Source organism: Podarcis tiliguerta, assembly GCF_965153285.1.
Source record: "Podarcis tiliguerta genome assembly, chromosome: 10".
Lineage (NCBI taxonomy): Eukaryota > Metazoa > Chordata > Lepidosauria > Squamata > Lacertidae > Podarcis > Podarcis tiliguerta.
In genome coordinates, this window is record NC_139543.1 from 26,096,791 (window position 1) to 26,116,370 (window position 19,580).

Sequence of the window (19,580 nt, forward strand, 5' to 3'; positions counted from 1 at the left end):
AGTTTATTATGGATGTGTGCACATCTAAAGCAGTGTCTCCCAAACTTGGGTCTCCAGCTGTTTCTGGACTACAACTCCCATCATCCCTAGCTAGCCAGTGGTCAGGGATGATGGGAATCGCAGTCCGGGAGAACCCCAACTTTGGGGATGATGGGAATCGCAGTTGGAGAACCCCAACTTTGGGAAATGCCGAATGAAAGCATGTCACTTCCCCAAAAAAGAGTCCCGAGAACTGTAATTTAAGGGAGCTGAAGATGGTAGTTTTGTGGGTCTTTTTTAAAAAGTAACTGAGAGGGAAAAGAGTGTGATTTCATTGTCATAGGTGCCCAGCGAAGTTGGACACAAATATGACAGGTGGGTTTTAAACCCCCATGAAGACTCTACCATGCTGCCAGCTTTACATCTTCAAATAAGTCGTACAGTATTTGAAAGCAATCTCTTTCACATTTGTTAGGAATCGGAGATGAGCGACTGCCCTATAACGCCTTCAATGTGTGTGCGTTGCCTTGGCTATGGCATGATGAGGCAACTGGCTGATTTTATTGATCCGCAGGATGGATGGAAAAAATTAGCAGCAGATATAAAAGATCCCTCTGGCGCAAACATATACAGCCAACTGCACATAAGGTAGTGTACTGGTGACAAGGGTGTCTGTGTGTGCTTTTTTATCCTTATCTTGCAAAGCTAAGTAGGGTTTCAAATTGGATGGGGGACCGTGTGTTGAGATTCCTGCTTTGCAGGGGGTTGGACTAGATGATCCTTGAGGTTCCTTTCAACTCTACAAGTTCTGTGATTGTATGGGTGTTGTCTTTTGACATGGAAAGTTTTAATATATGATATTGCACACTTTGCTGTTGACATATTTAGATTTTCTAACCCACCAGAAATTGGTTCAAGTGTCTACCAAGAGGGCCGTTTTAGGGAGGGAAAGCTCCATTTGTGTAGCTTGTTCCAACTCCTTAAAAAATATTAGATATGCCACATAAAGACAGATTAATATAGCTACAGAAAACAACTATATTAATCTGTCCATATATGCAATATCTAATACTTCAAGGAACCATTCTCTGGTAGTTAGGATTGATAGATGCTTCTGGCATAGAAGAATAACAATTCTAGCTGCTGTTGAAATATTTCCCATCAAGTTTTTGCATTCTTTGTTTCATATATCTTTTGCTACAATTTAGCATCATTATTGCATCACATCTTAAACTGATACTTGGTATATGTTATTTGTATAGCTTGAACCCAACAACTTTGACAGCTTACTTGATGGAGCATGTAACCACCATCTTTTAAAGCCAGCACCCTCACTGTAGTTAGAGTTTTCCGTTGCAGTAATAGCTGAGTTCTTAATGTGGTGGCCCTGTTCATCTCATATACTGTCAGACATCCTTTTGGATGTTAGACACATTAATGCATGAAGAGCTGGATGCTCTATCAACTGAGCTATCCAGCTATCTATCATAAGCTTGCACCAAGGCCATATTTGAAGTGGAATATATCAGCATTTCCCAACCTTGGGCCTCCAGCTGTTTTTGGACTACAACTCCCATAATCCTCAGCTAGCAAGACCAGTGGTCAGGGATGATGGGAATTGTAGTTCGAAAACAGCTGGAGGCCCAAGGTTGGGAAACACTGGAATATATGATGCAAGCTACATTGCTGTTGGCATATTAGCTTTTGAACTTTGTGGCTAAAAATTACATTCTGTGTATCTTTTTTTTTTTGCAATCTTTTTTTCAAAATTAATTTGATTTTTCTTCTTCTTTTTTTTTAAAGGCGCTTTGAAGCATTAAAACAAGTAGGAAAGAGCCCCACTTGTGAATTGCTTTTTGACTGGGGGACACAAAATTGCACTGTTAGTGATCTAGTAGACTTGTTAATCAGGAATCACTTCTTCGCACCAGCCAAACTTTTGCTTCCAGGTAATTTTGGTCTTCACGGTGTCTCTGGCATGTATTCAAAGGGGAGGTATGGTGGTGTTCTTATTTCTTTTAGATGGTGGTTTTTAATACAGCAATTGTCTTTCAGGTGAGCATCTTTTCATGTAGCCATTTGTGAAATCCTTAATTTGGCTGATAGCTGAGAAAGACATATAAAGCACTCCTCTTTTCTGAAAAGGATCTTCACCTTGGGTCAGGAGGAACTATGGTAGAAATCCAAGTAGGCCTGTAGCCACACCAGAAACAGAGTTGGAGCTATGGATTTGTAGCACCACCAGAAAACTATGTTAAAAATCTGACAAACGTATATCCCACGTATTTGTATCATGCAAGCTACATTGTGATGACTTGGCCCTGAAAGGCATTCTAAAATATGTTGAATCATGCCACCAAACCTGGTTTCCTTGTATTCCTGAAATGCAAGGTTTTTCTGGATTATTCCAACTTTTTACATATTAGCATAACCCTAGATTGTTTCACACGGGCAACCACCCCAAGGGAAGGCACTTTATATTGATGCACAACATTATTGCTGCAGGTGAAGCTGGCACATTGTGTATTGCCCTCCTTACTAGTCCAAAACTGATACAGAAATTGGATTCCGTGTGGTTTTTGTGATGTCTCTATGCCCCAAAGTGTGAACAGATGCAACCTTAAGACATTGTGGAGATAAAGGAGTCCAGTGCACTATTAAGCCGTGACTGTTCTGTTTGTTGGTACAGAACAGCTTTCAGCAAGCTGTTTCCCACCTAAAACCTGTTTTGACTGTTTTGTATTTTATGGCAGATTCCATGAGGACAACAGACACTACAGTGCCCTTATCTTTACAAGAAACTACGCGTCTGAATGAGAAAGAAAATCAAGTGGCACCTGTATTGCCTCTCTCGGTTCCAGATAAAGGGTGTCTAACTTCAGTTTCTTGCAGCCCAAGTACAAAAGAGAGTTGTTTGCCTCTTAATGATTCAGGTAGGCAATTACCTGAATCAGTCACTCCCCTCCTGCTTTTCAGTCCAGTCCATTATGTATTGTAGAACATGATATTAAAGGGACCCCTGACCATTAGGTCCAGTCGTGGCCGACTCTGGGGTTGCGGCGTTCATCTCACTTTAATGGCCAAGGGAGCCGGTGTACAGCTTCCGGGCCATGTGGCCAGCATGACTAAGCCGCTTCTGGCGAACCAGAGCAGCATTGCATGGAAACACCGTTTACCTTACCGCCGGAGCGGTACCTACTTTGATGTGCTTTCAAACTGCTAGGTTGGCAGGAGCAGGGACTGAGCAATGGGAGCTCACCCCGTCGCGGGGATTCGAACCGCCGACTCTCTGATCGGCACGTCCTAGGCTCTGTGGTTTAACCCACAGTGCCACCCGTGTCCCTGAACACGATATTAGGGGACGTAATATCAACCACATGCAAAGCTGAGGTGAAGATTAGGGTTGCCATATGACCAGAATTTCCCAGACATAGCCGGGATTTAGCTGGAAACAGTGTCCTGGCAGAAATCACTGGAATGTTTGGGAAAATCTGGATGTATGGCAACCCATGTCGGAAGTGTAGATTTTGGTGAATTTCCTTAAAAATAGCTCCAAAAAACCCTTCAAAATAAAGCACAGCAACTGTTTTGTCCAGATTTTCACTTTTTGAAATATGGCAACCAATATTTAAACCAGATTAAGGGACATTGAAGAATAAAACGAGTTATCTGTAAATAAAATTTTCTCCCCCAAGTTCTATGGTTTGAATACAACAGATAACAGGGTCATTTATATTTCAAAATTAATAATTCCAGTCCCACGCAGGGACTTTATGTTAGCCCGACTGAATGTTTTTTTCCTCATCTTTTGTCAAGGATAGATATTTAAACATCCCCAGAAACGATAGACACTGTGGATGTTCTTTGAATGTGCCAGAAACTATAGAACATTCTTTACTACTGTCCATTGTACAACCAGCTATGCAAACACATGCTATCCCCCTTTTTGGTTAGACTAAATATCACAGGACAATGAAAATATCAGATTCTATCTGTCTGACATTAACCCGGAAGTAACTGCAAGGGTGGCTGAGTTTTTGTCAATAGTATCTCTTAGAGTGGTGAATGGGACTATTTAGCAGAAAGAAACCCCAATGAAAATCCTCGTTATTGCGTATTTTACATGGCTGTTTTTGTATATAAAATGTTATATGTGGCTGTTTTATGATGGCCCATATAAACCAAATAAAGGTTTGGTGAAGTAAGTAAATATGGCAGCTGTAACAGGCTTGTTGTTGTTTAGTCGTTCAGTCGTGTCCGACTCTTCGTGACCCCATGGACCAGAGCACGCCAGGCACTTCTGTCTTCCACTGCCACCCGCAGTTTGGTCAGATTCATGTTTGTAGCTTCGAGAACACTGTCTAACCATCTCGTCCTCTGTCGTCCCCTTCTCCTTGTGCCCTCCATCTTTCCCAACATCAAGGTCTTTTCCAGTGAGTCTTCTCTTCTCATGAGGTGGCCAAAGTATTGGAGCCTCAGCTTCACGATCTGTCCTTCCAGTGAGCACTCAGGGCTGATTTCCTTAAGAATGGATGTGTTTGATCTTCTTGCAGTCCATGGGACTCTCAAGAGTCTCCTCCAGCACCATAATTCAAAAGCGTCAATTCTTCGGCGATCAGCCTTCTTTATGGTCCAGCTCTCACTTCCATACATCACTACTGGGAAAACCATAGCTTTTACTATACGGATCTTTGTTGGCAAGGTGATGTCTCTACTTTTTAGAATGCTATCTAGGTTTGCCATTGCTTTCCTCCCTAGAAGCAGGCGTCTCTTAATTTCGTGGCTGCTGTCACCATCTGCAGTGATCATGGAACCCAAGAAAGTAAAATCTCTCACTGCCTCCATTTCCTCCCCTTCTATTTGCCAGGAGGTGATGGGACCAGTGGCCATGATCTTCGTTTTTTTGATGTTGAGCTTCAGACCATATTTTGTGCTCTCCTCTTTCACCCTCAATAAAAGGTTTTTTAATTCCTCCTCACTTTCTGCCATCAAGGTTGTGTCATCTGCATATCTGAGGTTGTTGATATTTCTTCCAGCAATCTTAATTCCGGCTAGGGATTCATCCAGCCCAGCCTTTCGCATGATGAATTCTGCATATAAGTTAAATAAGCAGGGAGACAAAATACAGCCTTGTCGTACTCCTTTCCCAATTTTGAACCAATCAGTTGTTCCATATCCAGTTCTAACTGTAGCTTCTTGTCCCACATAGAGATTTCTCAGGAGACAGATGAGGTGATCAGGCACTCCCATTTCTTTAAGAACTTGCCATAGTTTGCTGTGATCGACACAGTCAAAGGCTTTTGCATAGTCAATGAAGCAGAAGTAGATGTCTTTCTGGAACTCTCTAGCTTTCTCCATAATCCAGCGCATGTTTGCAATTTGGTCTCTGGTTCCCCTGCCTCTTCTAAATCCAGCTTGCACTTCTGGGAGTTCTCGGTCCACATACTGCTTGAGCCTTCCTTGAAGAATTTTAAGCATAACCTTGCTAGCGTGTGAAATGAGTGCAATTGTGCGGTAGTTGGAGCATTCTTTAGCACTGCCCTTCTTTGGGATTGGGATGTAGACTGACCTTCTCCAATCTTCTGGCCACTGCTGAGTTTTCCAAACTTGCTGGCATATTGAGTGTAGCACCTTAACAGCATCATCTTTTAAAATTTTAAATAGTTCAGCTGGAATACCATCACTTCCACTGGCCTTGTTATTTGCAATGCTTTCTAAGGCCCATTTGACTTCACTCTCCAGGATGTCTGGCTCAAGGTCAGCAGCCACACCACCTGGGGTGTACGAGACATCCTTATCTTTCTGGTATAATTCCTCTGTGTATTCTTGCCACCTCTTCTTGATGTCTTCTGCTTCTGTTAGGTCCTTACCACTTTTGTCCTTTATTATGGTAATCTTTGAACGAAATGTTCCTTTCATATCTCCAATTTTCTTGAACAGATCTCTGGTTCTTCCCATTCTGTTGTTTTCCTCTATTTCTTTGCATTGCTCATTTAAGAAGGCCTTCTTGTCTCTCCTTGCTATTTTTTGGAATTCTGCATTCAATTTCCTGTATCTTTCTCTATCTCCCTCGCATTTTGCTTGCCTTCTCTCCTCCGCTATTTGTAAGGCCTCATTGGACAGCCACTTTGCTTTCTTGCATTTCCTTTTCATTGGGATGGTTTTCGTTGCTGCCTCCTGTATAATGTTTCGAGCCTCCATCCATAGTTCTTCAGGCACTCTGTCCAGCAAATCTAAATCCTTAAACCTGTTCCTCACTTCCACTGTGTATTCATAAGGGATTTGGTTTAGATTGTATCTTACCAGCCCAGTGGTTTTTCCTACTTTCTTCAGTTTAAGCTTGAATTTTGCTATAAGAAGCTGATGATCTGAGCCACAGTCAGCTCCAGGTCTTGTTTTTGCTGACTGTATAGAGCTTCTCCATCTTTGGCTGCAGAGAATATAATCAATCTGATTTCGATGCTGCCCATCTGGTGATGTCCATGTGTAGAGTCGTCTCTTGTGTTGTTGGAAAAGAGTGTTTGTGATGACCAGCTTGTTCTCTTGACAGAACTCTATTAGCCTTTGCCCTGCTTCGTTTTGAATTCCAAGACCAAATTTGCCAGTTGTTCCTTTTATCTCTTGATTCCCTACTTTAGCATTCCAATCCCCTATAATGAGAAGAACATCCTTCTTTGGTGTCACTTCTATAAGCTGTTGTAAGTCTTCATAGAATTGGTCAATTTCAGTTTCTTCAGCACCAGTAGTTGGTGCATAAACTTGGATTACTGTGATGTTAAAAGGTCTGCCTTGGATTCGTATCGAGATCATTCTACTAGGCAGGTTATATAAATCCAGGGTTGTTTACTCAAGATGATTGCCTCCTAGGCAGTTCCAGGGAGGAGGGGCAAGTGGTCTCTTTACCGGCTGGATCTTAACATTTTAACAACTACTATAGCATTGTTTTAAGCAACCTGCTGTCAAAATATGCCAAATTTCCATTCTGAAATAAAATGTTGGAATGCTCCCCCCCCCCCCCACCTTCCTTTGCTAACCAACCTATTTGCTTAAAGATTTCTTTACTCATGGCCAGTGAGGTTGGGTGGCAAATCGCTTCCCCCCCCCTCCATGGAAAAGTTTTTGTTTCAGAAGCAAATTAGAAGCAGCAAGCAGAAGCGAGTTGCAAATTCAGTATTTGGCAAGCATGGCAATTTTCAGGTGTTTATCTTTTGTTTACTAAATACAAGTAAAACAAACACATTAAACTAGATCACTTTCTGGGGCATCAGAAATTCTTCCAGTGTGAGCAGAAGAGTTTCCGATTTAAAAAAAAACCCCTCTGGTCACTGCTTGTAGCTAGCTCATTGCAAACTTTTGCTGGGGTGGAAAACTGTTTTTCTGTCGAGGAGCACATATGCCTGGGGCTAATCTGTTTGGGGCTGCATGCTGAAGCAGGTGCTCTCTCACCTACTTTCTTTGCCGCCTATTTCTCCCTTGTTCCTACCTGCATGAAACCAGGCTGAGCGTTTCATAAAGCCCTTAATCACAGATTGCTCTCCTTTGACTTATACAGCCTTGCATAAGAATAGCTAACTGATCTTCACCTTGCTTTCTCTCCACCTTTTGCTGGCATCTCCCGAAAAGCAAAGACAAATCTCTGTAAGGTAAATAAATCATGGCAAGATTTGTGGTGCTGGGATTTGAATTTTTTTCTTTTTTTAAAATCCTGCTGGGTCCCCACCCCCATAAAATTTTGAATTTGAGATCTCCGCTCACATTTCTTCTCTTTCAGTATTGCAGAGCTTTTCGTTTGATAAACTGAGAAGTCTTACAAATAACTTTGATGATCGAACTGTGTCGGCTGGTGGCAACAAGATTGGCGAAGGAGGTTTTGGAGTGGTGTACAAAGGATGCATTAATGGCAGAACGGTGGCAGTGAAAAAACTTACTTCTGTAGGTTTCCTGTTACTATGTATATCATCATTTGCACTGTGAATTATCTTTTCTCTCTCTCTCAAAGTGTAAGCAAAATTGAGGCATGAAAATGGCCAGAAAACCATGCGATGAGGCACCCTATGTATCACACATCTATCATATAACATTTAAGAGCAGAGCAGAGGAAGTATTGCAAATTTTGGGGCTTATTATGCATTTTTTGTCATAAATCCGATAAAGAATAATATTTTACTGTGAAATCCTACTCACAAGCAAGCCCTATTGAATTCAGTGGGGCTTACTCATATGCAGTCTAAACATGCCCCTTCGTGTAAACTTCTTGTTATCACTTGCACCCCAGAGTATTTTTCTTTTCTTTTTTGGCCCCTTGGTGCCCTGGACTCATTTGGGAGGAAGGTGTGAGATAGAAATAGGATAACAAATAACTATTGCATAAAAGTGATGGTGGAATAACTCCCAGCACACTCTAGATCCTTGAGGGTAGGGAGATTGCTTGTGTATTTCCCCCCCATTGTGGCTCCTTGCTTGTGGAATTCTCCCACCGGTCAGTTAGCTTCTAGGCTGCTTGTTAACAAAGATGCTAATGAGTTCACTTGCAGTTGGGTTTCAAAGGCTCAGAGCTAGCTTTCCCTACTGCTGTATTTCTATTGATGCACCTCATTGAATATCTCTGAGCAATTCCTGGAAGATACAGAAAACCTTCAGGGCCTGGCTCTGGATACCACCCTATTTGCCACTGTTAAGTACAAAGCTTTCATTATGTGGTTGGCCTAGAACCGGTCTGCTTCCCATTAACCTCCCATTATTTTAAATGTCATTATAGGTGACCGATGTAAGTATCGAAGACCTGAAAAAGCAGTTCGAACAAGAAATCAGCATTATGGCAGAGTAAGTTGTGAGCGGTTTCCCCCCTCTATACAACCACAACCAAAATCTTAGCACAAGATCCAGCTCCCCACCACTCCCCAGTTCTGACTGCTTATTTTACAGAAAAAATAATAAGGCATGCTGGGGTTAAAGATGTGCATAGCGCCTCGTGTACTTTGATCCTCACTATTTTGAGCACTGTCTGGCAGTGGCCCTCCAGGATTTTGGAAAGGAATTTTTCCCATCCGTGCGTGGAAATTCCAAGGATCGAACCCAGAAGCTTTTGCATGCATGTGCTCTGCCGCTGAATTGTGCATGAAAGCAAACTATTGGCATCAAATAAACTTACCGCATGTAGTTTGTGTTACTGAAATCGTTGATCAAGATTATGTCTAGGTTCATTGGAGCCCTCTAATTCCTAACCTTTCAGAACAGTAAATACGAAAACCCAGACTAACAAGGCCGTTGGTTTGTTTTTGTCACAGATGTCAGCACGAGAACCTAGTAGAATTGCTTGGATTCTCAAATGACTCTGATCAGCCTTGCCTTGTTTATGATTATATGCCTAATGGCTCATTGCTTGACAGACTAGCTTGCCTGGTAAGTGAAATACTTGCTTGTTGCCGATGCCTCTTTGAAACTGCTAAACTGAGAGGGGGAAACTGAAATATCTGGAATCTATTGTAAATGTGAAGTATCTGATCACAAGGACCTCTTTCCCTTGCAGGCCTCTCCTATTGATTGTGATGAAGGATAGCTCTGAATGTGCAAAGATATGTGTGTACAGAGCTACTTTTTAATACAGTGGCAAGGGCAGCCTTTGTAGACAGAAGCTTTGTAGACAGTATAAACTGGAGCACATGATATTTCACATTTTGCAAAGCTGGTTACTTGAAACAAGAACATCAGGCAAATATTATTTGGTGGCACTGATTGGTTTTCCTCTTATCACTGTGTATATTACTGGTATGATGTCAATCATCTTTTCATTGTTTACTTTGGCACAATATTATTCTATTTTGAGGGGCGATCAGCTTCATTTTCTTAAGAAGGCTATGGTGTTAGCTTTAAAGAGGAAAACTTCTGGTTTTGGTCTGGTTTGGATAGTTTTATACTGCATTGGGTTCAGGGTTATGTGAATGAGCCTGCTTGGGCTTATGCACCTCCTTTTCATCTGAGATGGCCACAGTGAGCAGTCAGAAGCTTTGACTTCCTGTTTTAAACTAACCTAGAATTTATGGTTGTGCCCAAACTAAGGAGAACTCTGGTTAATTCAAACCATGGTTTGTTGAACAAAGCCATGGCTCAGTGAACCATAGTGCTAACTAGTCTGGTCACAATTCTAGTTTATTGAACACAAACCTTGAAAGCATCCAATTTCCTTCTAGCAGTACTGAACAAGGATGAGAGAGGGAGGGGCATGGGAGCCCCATTAGGCTCCTTCATGTGATAGATGAATGCAAAGGCCCAGGAGATGAATGTGATGTTCTTCTTCTTTGTTGATCACTCGTAGCTGAGTAAGATTGTCTTCCATGAACACGGTCTTAACAGTGAGTCCATAAGTTACTGTGAAAGGCAATTCTGGATCCACACGACCTTCCACAGTGGGGACATAGGTTTCCGGGTGGAAGTCATATTGCAGTGTAAAGGTAAAGGGACCCCTGACCATTAGGTCCAGTTGTGGCCGACTCTGGGGTTGCAGCACTCATCTCGCTTTATTGTCCGAGGGAGCCGGCGTGTAGCTTCCAGGTCATGTGGCCAGCAGGACTAAGCCGCTTCTGGCGAACCAGAGCAGAGCACAGAAACGCCGTTTACCTTCCTGCCAGAGTGGTACCTATTGATCTACTTGCACTTTGAGGTGCTTTCGAACAGCTAGATTGGCAGGAGCAGGGACCAAGCAACGGGAGCTCACCCCGTCGTGGGGATTCCAACCGCCGGCCTTCTGATCTGCAAGTCCTAGGCTCTGTGGTTTAACCCACAGCGCCACCCATGTCCCTTTTTATTTGCCTATAGACTTAGTCTATTTACATATCACATTTTCCTCCAAGAAGCTCAAGGCAGTGTACATCCTTTTCCCCTCCCTGTGATGTATGTTAGGCTGAGAGACAGTGACTGGCTCAAGGTCACCCACTGAGCTTCAAGGCCAAGTGGGGACTCTAACCCTGGTCTCCCAGGTTGTATTTCATTACACCACACTGGCCATATTTGTTTCATTGGCCATGCTAGCTGGGGCTGAGGGGAGTCCAACAACATCTGGATTGTACAATGTTATCTACTTGCACTTTGACGTGCTTTCAAACTGCTAGGTGGGCAGGAGCAGGGACAAAGCAACGGAAGCTCACCCTGTCATGGGGATTCGAACCGCCGACCTTCTGATCGGCAAGTCCTAGGCTCTGTGGTTTAACCCACAGCGCCACCAAATGTTTGCCAAATGTGCCTTCCTCGTAGCACATTTCTCCCTTTCATCCTGAGTTTGAGCGTCTTCAAAACCCATGACATCTTTGGTAAAGGCTGTTCTCCAATTGGAACGCTTGCAGGCCAGTGTTTCCCAATTGTCAGTGTTTATACTACATTTTTTAAGATTTGCCTTGAGAGAGTCTTTGAACCTCTTTTTTTGACCACCAGCATTACGCTTGCCATTTTTAAGTTCAGAATAGAGTAGTTGCTTTGGAAGACGATAATCAGGCATCCACATAATATGACCACTCCAGCGAAGTTGAAGAATCATTGCTTCGACACTTCGATATTCTAGGCCTCTCTGCTAGAAATATTGACTCACTTCCACTTTCCACTTGTTTTTAAGGATAACACGGCACCAATTCCTTGGGAAACAAGATGTAAGATTGCTTATGGGGCATCCAATGGACTCTGTTTTTTACATGAAAATAACCACATTCACCGGGATGTTAAAAGGTAAAATTTAAAAAACTAATTATTGCACTAAGGACAGATAGTTCCATCTTTGTTTTGTCCGTATTCCTCAAACATGCTTTTTAAATTAAAAAAAACACACCATTTATGGTGATTTGCAGAAAGGGCAATATTTATGTTCTACGTTTTTCTTGACACTGAATAGAAGAAGGCAACAGTGCAAAGATAATTGTTGCTGGGTGTGTGATTGTTTAGTAGAGAAAAGAGTTTTGGATGTGGCCACAATTCTCTTTTATCCCACAAACTACAAGCATGGAATAACAATGAAACCTGCAGTATTAGCTAAAAGAACAGCTCCCACCTTGCTTTTCATTTGATTATTGCAGCACCATCTCCTTGAGAAGGAGTGTTGAAGAGCCTAACAGAATTCAGTCCCCCTTTTTTGTTTGTTTTTCAGTGCAAATATCTTACTTACTGAGAACTTTGTGGCGAAACTGTCTGACTTCGGACTTGCAAGGGCTTCAGTAAGGTTGACACACACTATCCTAACAGACAGAATAGTGGGAACAGCAGCCTACATGGCCCCAGAAGCTTTGCGTGGGGAGATAACCCCGAAATCTGATATCTTCAGCTTTGGTGTGGTGAGTGAAAAAACACCGAGACGTTATTCGGAAGCTTATATATATATGCGAGTAGTGCTATTATATATATATATATATAATATAATATAATATATATATATAATATAAGCTTATATATATATGAGAGTAGTGCTAGTAGTCTGATAATAGGCAGGTTCAACAAAGGGAGTATCAGCTGCCTTGGGATCAATTGTTGAAGGAAGGCATAACAACCCTTTCTTTAAAACCTTTCCTTACACAAGGTTTTCATTGAGTGGTTCTGTGCACTGGTTTCTGATAGTAGTTCATGACATGCATTTCACTTTTTTTTGTTCTTGTTTTCTGATTATCTTTCTTTTAGGTGTTACTTGAAATAATAACTGGACTTACTCCTGTGGATGAAAACCGGGACCCCCAATTATTGGTAATTTCTTCTTCTAGAAATACACTTAGAATAAATACACATTGCATTTTTCAGCAAACTAGAAGTTAGCTGCTGTGCCAAGCCTGTTGAAGAGTCTACAGCATCAAAAGACCGTGACTGAGGTTAAAACAAGAATTCTGGCAAGAGTTGACATTGACTAGAATGTCAGCGAATCTACCACCATTGTCTTGTTGTAATTAAAGTGTGTTACTACAACGTCTGCATGAACATGCAACTAGAGTCAAGGACTACACGTTGGGATCTCTTTAACTAAAGTCATGTTGCACTAAGGCAAAACACTTGTTTTTTCCAGGAGAGGGATTAAGCAACAGGACAGCAAGCCAGAGTTGGTTACAGAATATGGGCAGCATTCAGATCAAACTGATGGGAGGAGAAGTATATAAAGAGGAACCATTGGGGAATAAAAAGCGACTACCCTCTCTTTCTGTCTTGGCTTGTGTGAATGTGGCAGGGCTAGGGGCTTTTTGTTTCCTCCTCCTTGGGCTTTTCTTCCCTCCCTGCCTTCATAGTCCTGCTCTTCCTCTGACGCTATTTCTGCTTCCAAACAGCTGTCTATCAAAGACGAAATTGAAGATGAAGAAAAGACGATTCAAGATTATGTTGATGAAAAGATGAGCAACTGGAATATTGCATCAATTGAACAGATGTATTCAGTTGCATGGCGGTGTCTGCACGAAAAAAAGAACAGGAGGCCAGATATTAAGACGGTACCAGGATATTTTTATGCTCTTGTCCTTTGTATGGCTTTTGAGAGTGTGTTGACGTTTGGCGAGTGTGAATTTATATTTCCGCTTCCCTTGCAGGTCAGACAACACTTGCAAGACGTGCAGGCTGAGTAAGGTCTCTCCTGTGCTGTGACTTAAAAGCAAGCCCATTGACGTACTGAGGTCTTGTGACCACTCTGTTCCCTAAGGTGTAAAAAACTAGACGCGACACAGGATATTGGTTTGGGATCAAATAAGGCCACAACTTTATTGGTTACAGCTGTGAGTTTTGTCCATAGGCATTGGGATAAGCAACTGCATGTCACTCCCACCCACTGGGAGTGTTTCTAGAAGAAGAAGAAGAAGAAGAGTTTGGATTTGATATCCCGCCTTTCACTCCCTTTAAGGAGTCTCAAAGCGGCTAACATTCTCCTTTCCCTTCCTCCCCCACAACAAACACTCTGTGAGGTGAGTGGGGCTGAGAGACTGTGACTGGCCCAAGGTCACCCAGCAGCTGCATGTGGAGGAGCGGAGACGCGAACCCGGTTACCCAGATTACGTGACTACCGCTCTTAACCACTACACCACACTGGCTCTCTAAGGGTTCTAAGGGTGAAGGCGGGGGAAGGGAGATGCCCTAGGACCTACGTCAAATTGGGGTGCCCCCCAAGTGCTTCCCATTGGAGCAGTGGCATGACCCTCGCCCCTGCCTGGGCATTGGGCAGGAGCCCCTCCTCCTGGATCCTTTTAACAGGATACCCTTACCTGTGGAGGGGTAGGCTGCAGCCTCCCCTCCAACCAATACTAGGTTTACCGAATGCCTATCCGTCTTACAAATTTGTGACGCTTCCTATGAGGTAGGCGAAAACCCAAATCGCGGTGCCAATTAGCCAAGTGGGGAAAATTCCTGCCCGGCCCTTGAAAATTAGGCCACCGATATTGTCCATAGCAAGGTTGAACCATCCCTGAAAAACCCTAATCTGAGGGAGGGAGGGTGGAAGGACTGGTGCAGCAAGAGAAAGGCTGAAAGGCCCCACCAGCCAGACATTTAAACTTCCCCTGAGCGCAGCACAAAGGGCACGATTGGTTGGTTGGTCCCATGCCCAGGGGAACGCCCAGTAACACCTACCGCCATTGGTCAGGAATATGATCTGGCCTGCGATAGGCCGGTTTTCCAGGGTCTGCCTGCAAAGCCGCCCACCTGACAAGGGGGCAAACGGACTTAGATGCTAATTTTACATTTGTGTTCCTGTGCCGTTGCTTACAATTTCATAGACTTCTTTAAAAAGGGAATGTTATTTTGAGGCCCGGTTACTTTGTCATGGATCTTGGACTGTACAAGAGGGACACCTTTTTGACAGCCTTATGTGTATGCTGTTGTCCTAGCAAACTTATCACCCTCAATTCTGCCTGCCTGCAGCTTGGAGAACACCACTGTAGGTTTGGCTCCTTCTAGCAGAAATCCAGGAGTTAATACATTCCTTAAGCATCTCTGCTACAGTTCTGAAATCTTTCTGTATGAGCAGCTTTCTGATCCACCTTGTTCTAAGCTCGTGTGTGACACTCCAATAACAAGAAGGTGCAAGAGCTGCACTGTTACGTAGAAATCCACGCTGGCAGTTTCCTGGTTTCCTGTTGGCATCTATTTGATTAAAACTGCTTAAGAAAGTTGTCTTCAGCCGACTTGTCAATCTTGATTTTTTCCCCCCCTCTTGAAAACTATAGCTGCTGGAGCCCATCTTCCAGACTTGCCAGTGTGCCTAATCAAAAGTAAATGGAATCAAAGAGGAATTGGGTATACCGTATTTTTTGCTCTATAAGACTCACTTTTTCCCTCCTAAAAAGTAAGGGGAAATGTGTGTGCATCTTATGGAGCGAATGCAGGCTGCACAGCTTTCCCAGAAGCCAGAACAGCAAGAGGGATTGCTGCTTTCACTGCGCAGCGATCCCTCTTACTGTTCTGGCTTCTGAGATTCAATCCCCCCCCCCCCTTGTTTTCCTCCTCCAAAAACTAGGTGCATCTTGTGGTCTGGTGCGTCTTATAGAGCAAAAAATACGGTACTTGCTGCTTCTGTAATTGATTTCTGAAATAACAGCTAACACATGCAAGCAACTAATAATAATAAAAATGAACAACTGGGATGGTCAAACAGCTTGATGCTGGGATGGTACTGTCGCTTCCACGTCCCCACTTTCAAACTATATAAAAACAATTGCTGATGATTTTAATTGGACAACTTATTCCGATTTGTGCCAGATGCAGCAACAAGGCTGTTTTTAGCAGTTCTACCACTGGCAATTGCAGTCTGACTTTAAAAGGGAGCAAAGCAAACTTGGTGAGATGAAACAGAATAAGCAAAAGCTGCCTGTAGCACAGGCAAGTAGATCTCTAAGCTGTTCTCCTGTGGAAAAAAAGCAGCAGCTAATGAGGCTGCCGTTCGCATAGCTCAAGCCATATAAAAGCAAGTGAAACGGGGGTGCCTAGAGCAACAGTTTAGCGAGAGTTAGGACTGCATGGTCCAACACACTCGGCATCCCGTGCCAGGTGAAAAATCCATTTTGTAAGCTGCATAAATGTGCTTGAGTCTTTGCCAACCTTGTTAGGTGGAGGAAGTGGGAATGATACATGTCTGCTATGAACAATCCAGATTTGTCTATACCTGTTCTTCTGGTTCGGGGATTTTTACCAGGCTTGCAAGCGTGCAAGGCTATACCAAATTCATGGTCTAAAAGATGTTTTTGAAAAGGCTATGCTAATATTCAGGAAATGCCAAGCTCCTTGCCAAATTATGTACTTTAGCTGTGACCTAAATGGCTCTGTTTGCTCATGAAGCCAAAGCCAATCTTTTTCAAGAAGTATATTTCGCAGTTCTCATGGGAACCATGAAACTTTGAACCTGTTCCGCCATTGTATTTTTGCCAGCATAAAGCCACATGGGCATACAAAGATAACCAAAAGAGTATGTGAATTGCCCTGTTTTTTTGTTTCTGCACCATTGTGCCTTTTGAAGAGTGCTAGAGATTCAATCCTGCTTATGATGGCACATCAACTTGGACTATCAAACAACAATTTTGTGCTGTCAAACAAGGCTGCTACCCTTTTCTAAGATGGAAGACGTCAAATGCACCGTGGACATTGTATTTTCCTTTTCAGTTCCTGTATTTTCTTTTTCAGTTCTTGTTTCTACTTAATGCATACGATGACTTTGAGATACAGTATATTCATGAGACAATGACTCGAGAGCCTTTATAAATTCAAAGTAGGTGATGAAAGAATTCATTTATTCAACCAGAAGATAACATCTAAAAGATGAACATAAGTACCTATAATCAAAATCAGCTTATTCAGAACATTAGTCTAACTGCATATATCTGTTTTTCAAAGCAAGTTTCTTCCATAAATTATTTTGCAAAAATTTTCTAAGATATTCATTGCCCATCTCCTAGTATGTTAATATTTAATTAACAGACACTCAGGGTTGATCAGTGTAGAATAAATTTCATCCCTGGCATTCTTTCCTAGTAGATTTTATTTTGGTCTGGCGACCCATTGATTATAGCATGATGATGTGTCTGCCTATAACCCCACTTCTGAAGATACATCAGGTGAGAAATTACAGGGCAGAAACTCAACCTTGCAGTGGGTGAAATGATGCACTTACCGTGCCTTTGTGCGGCCAGGTAATACATGTGGGCAGTGGAGAACAGCACGGAGAAGAGCAGAAGCCTCATAAACAAAACTGCAAGACCTCAAGGAACGACACTCTCCATATGAACCTACCGGGACCCTGAGATCATCTTCCGAGGCCCTTCTTCATGTGCCTCCTACACAAGAGGTCCAGCGGGTGGCAACACAAGAACTGGCCTTCTCTGCAGTGGCTTCCTGTTTGTGGAATGCTCTCCCCAAGGAGGTTTGCCTGGTGCCTCCATCATACACCTTTAGATGCCAGGCCGAAACATTCCTTTTTATCCAGGTCTTTGGCCGACTAACCTCCTATATCCTTTTAAATATGCTTGGAGGAGGGAAGAGGGGGAGTTATTGTTTTGTTTGTTCTTACTGTGTATTTTGTATTTTTGTCTTGTATTTCTGTGCTGTGCACCACCCTGAGATCTGCAGATGAAGGGTGGAATACAAGTTTAATAAATAATAATAATGTAAGTGAGTTTTTTCATCGCTGGCCTAGCCTAGAACACATGTCACAAGGGGTAGTGCAGCAGTGGGGAATCTGGGCCCATTTAGACCTGGCAGAAGTCCTGCTTGAAGAGGCGCTGGTATGGATTTTTGGGGAGAGGGCAAAGAGATGATCCTTTTCAGTAGTCAGGATCCACTGGAATGTTGTGCTTGGAAAGCAGTTCTCTTTGTTCCACTGTCACAGTGACAGGAAAGAGGAAAGGCGACCCCTATCATATTGTGCAGTCTCCTGGCCCTGCCCTTTGCAGTCTGACCCACCCCAGTGATAAAACACCTGGCTATTTTCAGAATAACGTATCCCTAATGGTTAAGTGCAGCCACATTTCATGCACTCCATGCTCCTGCTAAAACAGCCTCTTAGATTGCTTGAATTACCCTTCTACAGCAGTTTTCTTGGTGCATGAATGCCAACGCCTGCTTATCTTGAGAAGATAAGAACTAAGAACAATGTGCTATTTGTCATGGGCTGCAAAAGACAAAAGTATTAGGGTTGGACGTGGGACGCTCAGTTACAAATCATCTCCTTTGCACACCATTTGTTCCATGGAAAAGATTAGCAATAATTGTGCAGTTAAAATACGTTTACATAATCTGCAGCAATTCACTATGCAAAACTGTCTAGTGATGCATGTGTTAAAATATGCAATAGAAGGCACATTTCGGGGGTTTTCCCATTCTGTTTTAAACCAAGGAGCCTATGCCGTTTTTCATTTGCGGCAGTTCCATGTTGCCGAAAGAGCATAGCCGCAATCTCATCGTTCCAGCCAATGCCATTTTAGGACAGGAAGTGAAGTTCTGAAGTCCTTCCACCAGCTCCCCTGGGTTCAAATTTATTGGAGCGTTTTGGGAGAAGCAAGGTATGCTGCTACTGTAAAGAGGGAACTATTCCCCTAGCAGAACCAAAGTAAAATGCAGTGTCTTCATTTCAGGGAGTAACCAACATGGCATGCTCCCTGTGTTGTTGGAGTACAGTTCCCATCATCTCTCACTATTGGTCATGTTGGCTGGGGCTGGTAGGAGTTGGAGTCCCAACATCTGGTGGGCTATTCCTGCACTGAACCTGGAACAACCTACAGCAGGGATGGGGAATCTCTGGTAGTCTAGATTTCATTGGATTCCAACGCCCTTCAGCCCCAGACAGCTTGGCTATAGGTCAGGGATAAGGGAATCAGGAGGCCAACATTTGAAGAGCCCCAGCAGCACCATTCTTGATCTACAGCAGTGATGGCAGGTTGCCATCCAAATTAGCTTACAACTCAGTCCTTTTGTTATTCCAGTAAGGAAGTGTTTCGCAATGATCACAGTAGAGCAGCATTAATATGCTGACATTACAAGAGAGCCAAACGTTTGTGATTAACAGTGATCTGCGAAAGTTCCATGGAAAGGTGAAACGCTTTCTTTTCAGCAACCTTTTAAATTTAAACAAATAGTTTCCTTTAAAACAAGCTCTCGCCTACCATTTATACTGGGAGGGAGAGACAAAAAGCCACGGAAGCAGTTTAGTGACCTGAAGGTTAAGAAAGACCAACTAAGGCAGGGAACGTCAGTTACATAAAGCCCTAGTGAATTCAATAGAATTTACTTCCAAAACAAACTGCTAAAAATGGCTAGGAGACAAACATTTGGGGACCTCAGAAGCGCAGATTATTTAACGTAGAAAGCTGGGATGGTGACCATATGTGTGCTTTAACTGTTCACTTATTGGGAAGCAGTTGTTCATGGTTTGCATCAGCTGTGGCTGTTGTTCAACAGAAACAGAGTTTCTGCTTAATCTGATTGCATTAAATCAGCTGGGAAAGGCTTGCTTCTTCAACCTAAATATATTAGTTTGTCTCAGACTACAACCATTTTATTATTTCATACCTGTTGCCTGGAGAACATCTTTACTTAGATACAAGAAACACACGAGGATACGCTTAATGGTTTGCTCATGAACCGGGCCAGAACTGAGAGTCAATCACACCACA

The 19,580-nt window shown here is 42.9% G+C and overlaps 1 protein-coding gene across 3 annotated transcripts in view; it reads left to right on the plus strand.

Moving 5' to 3' along the window:
• IRAK4 (interleukin 1 receptor associated kinase 4) overlaps window positions 1–13,595 on the plus strand; it is a 14,675-nt gene extending 1,080 nt beyond the window's left edge. For 2 of the 3 annotated variants that reach the window (XM_083399856.1, XM_083399855.1), the window contains exons 2-12: window positions 455–627; window positions 1,783–1,928; window positions 2,733–2,912; window positions 7,751–7,911; window positions 8,738–8,802; window positions 9,267–9,381; window positions 11,585–11,694; window positions 12,110–12,293; window positions 12,634–12,696; window positions 13,266–13,424; window positions 13,521–13,595. In XM_083399856.1, the coding sequence (XP_083255982.1) occupies window positions 464–627; window positions 1,783–1,928; window positions 2,733–2,912; window positions 7,751–7,911; window positions 8,738–8,802; window positions 9,267–9,381; window positions 11,585–11,694; window positions 12,110–12,293; window positions 12,634–12,696; window positions 13,266–13,424; window positions 13,521–13,556 (1,383 nt within the window). In that variant the 5' untranslated portion in view covers window positions 455–463 and the 3' untranslated portion in view covers window positions 13,557–13,595. Of the gene's footprint in view, window positions 1–454; window positions 628–1,782; window positions 1,929–2,732; window positions 2,913–7,750; window positions 7,912–8,737; window positions 8,803–9,266; window positions 9,382–11,584; window positions 11,695–12,109; window positions 12,294–12,633; window positions 12,697–13,265 lie in introns of all 3 variants that reach the window. The other variant, XM_083399854.1, reaches the window with a different exon arrangement.
• Window positions 13,596–19,580: the final 5,985 nt, after the last annotated feature.